Source organism: Poecilia latipinna, unplaced genomic scaffold (assembly GCF_001443285.1).
Source record: "Poecilia latipinna isolate Pla-1442-1.1 unplaced genomic scaffold, P_latipinna-1.0 Scaffold3986, whole genome shotgun sequence".
Taxonomy (NCBI): domain Eukaryota; kingdom Metazoa; phylum Chordata; class Actinopteri; order Cyprinodontiformes; family Poeciliidae; genus Poecilia; species Poecilia latipinna.
Window position 1 is genome coordinate 1 of NW_015116602.1, and position 6,522 is coordinate 6,522.

A 6,522-nucleotide genomic window follows, 5' to 3' on the forward strand; every position below is an offset into this window, starting at 1 on the left:
AAACATACATTGTTGTGCTCACATGACCCAGACTGGTTTAGTCAGATATTTGAAAAAATATATTTTGTGTATATTTTATTCAAATTTTGTGCTTATCCATAGGACCTGTTTTGTCCCTATTCTCAAGAATCACTGAATTATCCTTACATTCAGCTCATAGCTTTCAGAGCTAGCCTGTTAGCATGCTGCAGTAGCTCAAAGCTGGTTGTTTCTAGCAGCTGACTTACAACAGGCAGCTCTCTTGTTTTGAATATGTTTAACTTTGTTACAACAGTGGTTAGAAATAAACATGTTGCCATGTTAAAGATAGCGTGCTTTCATTTACTCCAGTGTGTAGCAGAGCCACGAAAACTCAAAAGCAGGGCTCCTGTTTTTAAAGTGATTTGGTGAAACTGCTAACTCTAAAATACTTTAATCTGAGCTCGTTAAACCTCAAAACATTTATTTGAGCCAAAGGCTGAATTGCATCCACTTAGCATGCTAAAAAAGGCTTTTGGCTCAAAATGTTTTTTCTAGTTAGAGCCAGAAGGAACCTCCAAAAGCCAAGTTTCTTGTTTTAATTCCAAATTATATCACATTTCATATGAAGTGTGTAACTGAATGAGAAACATGGCCAATATAAGATATTTTTAACTTTGTTGTGGTTAAAAATACCACAACAATTAGCATTACTTTAAAGAACTCCAGAGCCATAAAACCTCAGAAAAAAACCAGCTTGTTGTTTTCAAAGTGATTCAGTTAAAAAGTTCACAGCTCTTTAAATGGTAAAACTTGCTTTGAGCAAATGATCCACTGCTCAGAGAACAGTGGAGAATAAACGAGTTATTAACTTTAATATAATGGAAAGGTTTCATAAAACAACATGATGCTCTGTTAGTTGAACTCAACTAACAGGAACATATTGTGATATCTACCATCTTAAACAACGTGCTCTCTTAACACTGAACACCACCCAGCACCATCAGCACAGAGCGCTCAGTGAAAAGCAGGATGTGAGCTCATAAACCCATGAGACAGACGCACCAATAAAGATGTAGAGGTGATCAAAAATGCAAAGGACTCAAATCAAGACAAACCACCAACTCAAAGTAAAACCCACGATGCACACAAGACCGAGAGCGTGACAGCAGGAGGGAGCAGGTGGTAAATGACCAGTCACCAAGCACAGGCAGGCAGGCAGGCCACCACAGACGACAGCGAGCACTGAGACCGGGTCAGGGTGGGGATGAGGAGGAGGAGAGGAGGAAGGCCTGGTGGATGCTGACGTCGGCTCGTCCTTACTTCTGTTGGGGGAGTTCCACAGGGTGGCAGAGGACTTGGACAGCCTGTTGTTAATGACAGGCTCCGCCTGTCGGGGCAGGTTGACCGTGGAGGCCGAGCATCTGCCTGCACCGGAGAGAACGCAACACAGACAGCTGATCACATGGGGCGGGGCCAGAACACCCGGCCCACCTCCAGCCGGGGTCCGGATACCCCCAGCCATGTTTCAGCCAATCTGGACTCTGCTGTGGAAGCTGGGATGGAAGTTAGAGGAAAGTTTGGGAAAGTTTGGGGTTGTTGGGAATAAAAACCTGATTTCACCAATTTCAGAATCTGAATTCGTCTCAGAGAGACAGCAGCTGGTGAAGGTCAGTTTCTCTGCTCTCTGATGGACTCAAACTCAACCAGCTGATGCCCAAAAGCATTCTGGGATTCTAAGAGTTAGCAGGAGAAATAACTCTGTGGGCCACCAGCACCTGGCACGCCGCCCTCATGATGCGCCATTTCCTGGCGTTGCATCGGCCGCAGCATCGGCCGCAGCATCAGCATCGGCCGCAGCACCAGCATCGGCCGCAGCACCAGCATCGGCCGCAGCACCAGCATCGGCCGCAGCACCAGCATCGGCCGCAGCATCAGCATCGGCCGCAGCATCAGCATCGGCCGCAGCACCAGCATCGGCCGCAGCACCAGGCGTCAGGTTACCGGCAGGATGTCGGGTTTCTGAGACTCACTTTCTCTGCGGGACGTCTGGTTGAGGCCGCCGGCCCAGGACCAACGCTGCTGCCGGATCTCCGCCCACGTCTTCTTCGTCGACCTCTTGATGGCTGCCTCATATCGTTCCTATGGAAACCAGCAGCCCAGTTTAATGTGCCAGCCAGTTTAAACCTTTTGTTAGTTTTTGTTGTGTTTAAGTTGTGCTAAAAGAAGTTAGCCTATCAGCAAAGCTATGCTAGCCTAAAATAGCAGCTGAATGCTAAGCATGTAGCAGCTAATGCTAATGTGACTGTCTAAAAAAGCTCCATGAATGATCAGAGAAACTCTGGAAAGATGAACTTTGCTCCAATCTGAACAGATTAAATCTATAAACATGTTTATCGAGTTCTGATGTGCTTTGATTCAATAATTTATCTGTTAAAAGGTTCTGAATTGAGAGTGTTGCTGATTTTGTTGAAATTGTTAAGTGGTTATTGGGGAGTGAATCCTGCTGAGCCGTTAGCTTCCACCTTGTTCTTCTCCAGTTTCTGCCGCTGCTTCTCCTCCAGCAGCGCGCGGCGTTTCTCCGCCTTCAGCCGCTGCTCCTCCAGCCTCCTGCGCCGCTCCTCCAGCTGGCTCTCCCTCAGCCGCCGCGCCTTCTCCTCCTTCTCCAGCCACTGGGCCTTCTTGGCGGCTGCAGCGTCGGCACACAGACACACCGTCCATGACAAACAGGAAGTCACCTGAGGGTCTGATCCCAGCTGATCGCCTGTCGTCCTCCACATTAAAATAATCTGGTTTGGTTTCTACATTTTTAGAGAAATCCTGCAGAATTTTTCAGACTCAGCAGAATCAGAACCAAAACCATGATTCACTGATAACCATCATCAGCTGCAGCTGATGTCATAAATTCATCCAGCTGCTGATTAAAGCTGAACACACAGAGGCCAGGAAGTGGCTTCTAAATGTGGACCTTTCAGAATAAAACATGTAACTGACAGGAAACATTAACGCTGCAGCCTGATGCCGTTTCTGCACTAAAACAATCTGCCTTCTTTATTTCATTTTATTTAAAAAAGTCATTCTAACATCAATACAGTGAATGGCTGATTAATTATTGGTCAACTGATAGATAAATGGACAGAAAAAGGTGATCAATAGATTTATTCAGGTGAAGATAAAACTGCCACTAGAGGAATTCTGGGTAAAACAGATTTTCAGATAAAGATGTTTGTTTTAATCTTAATTTAAATGTTCATGTTTTTGTTCAGTTTTGGCTTCATTGCTGATCTGAAGGTCATCATGATGACCTTTCAGTAAAAAGTAAGAACTGTTTACTCCTGTTAGTGCGTAATTTATTTCTAAATGAGTTGATGATTATTTCAATAATTGACTAATTGTGATTAATTGATTACTAATCTGCTGTTCCAGTGATGTCAGGCCTTCACTGCCTCATTTTGAAATATTCAACATGAAACCGTCACAGAGGCCAGGTGAGACCATTCCACATGCAGACTGAACGAAAGCCAATCAGGTCAGGGGGCGGACCCCAGAGCAGCCAATCAGGTCAGGGGGCGGACCCCAGAGCAGCCAATCAGGTCAGGGGGCGGACCCCAGAGCAGCTGCTAACCAATCAATAATCAATCTGGTCTGGCTGAAGGCCTCAGTTTACCGTGATCTGATTGGCTGCTGCTGGAGTCAGACTTAGTGAACTGTAAACAGAAACGAGGGAAGCAGAGGGAGTGGAGGGATGGACGGTTGGATGGATGGACGGTTGGATGGATGGACGGTTGGATGGATGGACGGTTGGATGGATGGACGGTTGGATGCTAGCGTAGCAGCTTACCTTGCAGCTGGGTCTGTTGCTCTGACAGCAGGGAAACGATGACAAACGTTAGAAACTGCAGTAAGTTCCTGACTGAACCCAGCTTCATGCACCAGAGAGTTGGGGTTACTGTGGTTACCATGGTTACTGCGGTGGGGCGGTTCTTACCGATGTAGCGAGCGCGCTCCTCTCTGCGCTCCTTGGCCAGTTTCTGCCGCTGCTCTGAGTTCATGGAGTCTGAAAGGAAAACAATAAAAAGACGAATTAAAAATCTTAGAACTGAGCAGGGGAAGGAAAACAGCCTCCATCTGGAGCTGAAATGATCCAGAACAGCGCCGCCTGGTGGCAGCAGGCTGGTTCTGTCTCCAGACGTTCATCATTCTCTGGTTGAATCGTTTAGATCAGTGGTGCCCAAAGTGGGTCCTGGAGGCCCGGCATCCTGCATGTTTTCGTTCTCTCCCTGGTTTAACGCACCTGGATCAAATCACGGCTCGTTAAAAGGCCTAAGAGGAACATTGTTACCACCAGGAACAGAACTAAAACGTGCAGGATGCCGGGCCTCCAGGACCCACTTTGGACACCCCTGGTTTAGATAATTATTCCCTCTGGGTCTGGATGAACTGCCCTGATACGTAGCCATGGCAACAAGGTGTTTTCAGCTGATTATCATCTCAAAAACTCCAATAACACCTGACCTATGACCCCAAATCCCAGAGATGACCAGGAGGATTCTCTTCCATCCATCATGATGAGCAGCAGATCTTTGGAAAACAAACTGGATGAGCTTCCAGTCCAAACAAACACCCAGCTGCAGTATTACATCGTTCAGAGGAACAAAATGTCTCCTACTCCAACATTCTTCTAAGCAGACAGATTTAAACAGCAGCAACAAAAGCAAATGAGGTGGATCAGCAGATCCACTCATCCAGGAAGTTACTGTGGAATATCGTCTTTGCTGCCTGGATGCTGAGCTGCTAGCATGTGAGGCAGCAACAGTCCTCAGTCAGAGGCCTCTTCACATACACTGCAACACTGACTGCTAGTGGAGAGCCTTCCTGCCAACAGCATCACCATCCAGACGACAGCATTTCATTTCCCTCTGGGATAAATAAATGCTTTTGTTCAGAACCAGAACCAGAACCCACTCTGCAGATCTGTGGAGGTAGAGACCTGGGTCTGTCTTCTCTTCTGTGCATCCTGTACATGTGTGCTAACATTATCGACCAATCAGAGCTCCCTGCAGCACTTCTCTGCTCTGTCTCCATGGCAACCTGCATCCCTCCCTCCCTCCCTCCACCTTGCAGAGAGCGTCCCACACAGATCGCCTCCTCGTCTCCACATCCAGCCGTGAAGAACGAGTCGCTCAGGAACCAGGAGAACGACCGGCTGACAGACCAGCAGGTACTGGGAGGACCAGACTGGTCCCAGTCCGCCTACAGCAGGAAACCCATCTGAGTGCTGCAGCAGCTGAGAGCGGATCAGACGGTTCTGCTCATTAAAGTGGCTTAACCTTCTTCTGACACGCCACTGCTATCTGCAGCTAAACGCCCTGAAAATGTCAGAAAAACATCCAATAAATGTCAGAAACCATCAAAAAATTTAAAAAAATTAAAACTAATATTTAGTGGTCCAGTTCAAGTTTTTATTTTGGCTCATTATGAACCCTGGTTTGACCCGGTAGCCGCTGTGCAAAGCAGGTCTCAGTATGAAAACATCTCCTGACTCTAACAGCAGATAAAGATGTTGTTTCCATGGTAACACGGATGAGGCAGCAGGTTCAGAGTCTGTAGCCTGAAAGAGTTTGATCATCACTGTTATTGTTTTTATAAGAAATACCAACAAATATTGTGATGATGGAAGCAAGTGGTCAATTAATGATTTAAATAACAAGAACCAGGTTTTGTATTTCAGTTCATGGCGTAAAATTATGGAACAAGTTAAATGAGGAGATAAAGTCAAAATTTAATGGAATTAAAAAGGAAACAAAAGGAAGTCATTTTCACAAGATATAGAAATGTGGATGAGAGCAGAACTAATGTGTTTATGTAAACTGAGGCTCACGCATGTGTGTGTGTGTGTGTGTGTGTGTGTGTGTGTGTGTTTGTGTGCGTGCCCCCTCACCATACCTTTCTTGGGTTGTGGGCTGCAGCTGCTGGAAGCCGGGGTCAGAGGTCTGCCGTCCATCTTCAGGGAGGTCTCCGTCCTGGACGGCGTCTCCGTCCTGGAGTCTGTTTTAGGGGACAGATCTGACACGGCCGAGTCGTCCGGGGTCAGCAGGTCTTTCTCTGGGTTCTGGTCTCTGTTCTGGAGGGACGGAGAGCCTGACAGCAGAGGCAGGGCTGCAGGACAGAAGACAGGTCAGAGGTCAAACTTGACATGCGCTGAAAGCAGAGGAGACCAGACTGCAGGGTTGGTGCGTTTAAATCCTAATTAGCTGCAGCTGAAGAACCTGCAGAGGAACGAAAACACTGCTGGTTTCTGGAACACTCTGAGGATCGATGGGGTCTGGTTCTGATGTGGTTCTGATGTGGTTCTGATGGGGTTCTGATGGGGTTCCGATGGGGTTCCGATGGGGTTCTGATGGGGTTCCGATGGGGTTCTGAGGTTCTGATGGGGTTCCGATGGGGTTCTGATGGGGTTCCGATGGGGTTCTGATGGGGTTCTGAGGTTCTGATGTGGTTCCAATGTGGTTCTGATGGGGTTCCGATGTGGTTCCGATGTGGTTCTGATGGGGCTCTGAGGGG

At 47.3% G+C, this 6,522-nt stretch overlaps 1 protein-coding gene across 2 annotated transcripts in view; it reads right to left on the bottom strand.

The window, feature by feature from the left end:
• Positions 1-818: 818 nt before the first annotated feature.
• The window catches only part of LOC106942015 (MAP7 domain-containing protein 1-like), a 14,472-nt gene continuing 8,768 nt past the window's right edge, over positions 819-6,522 (bottom strand). Inside the window, exons 2-7 of one of the 2 annotated variants that reach the window (XM_015025183.1) lie at positions 5,905-6,117; positions 3,947-4,015; positions 3,800-3,820; positions 2,484-2,647; positions 1,992-2,100; positions 819-1,386 (exon numbers count right to left, since the gene is read on the bottom strand). In XM_015025183.1, coding sequence (XP_014880669.1) covers positions 1,061-1,386; positions 1,992-2,100; positions 2,484-2,647; positions 3,800-3,820; positions 3,947-4,015; positions 5,905-6,117 — 902 coding nt within the window. In that variant the 3' untranslated portion in view covers positions 819-1,060. The remainder of the gene's footprint in view (positions 1,387-1,991; positions 2,101-2,483; positions 2,648-3,799; positions 3,821-3,946; positions 4,016-5,904; positions 6,118-6,522) is intronic. The other variant, XM_015025184.1, reaches the window with a different exon arrangement.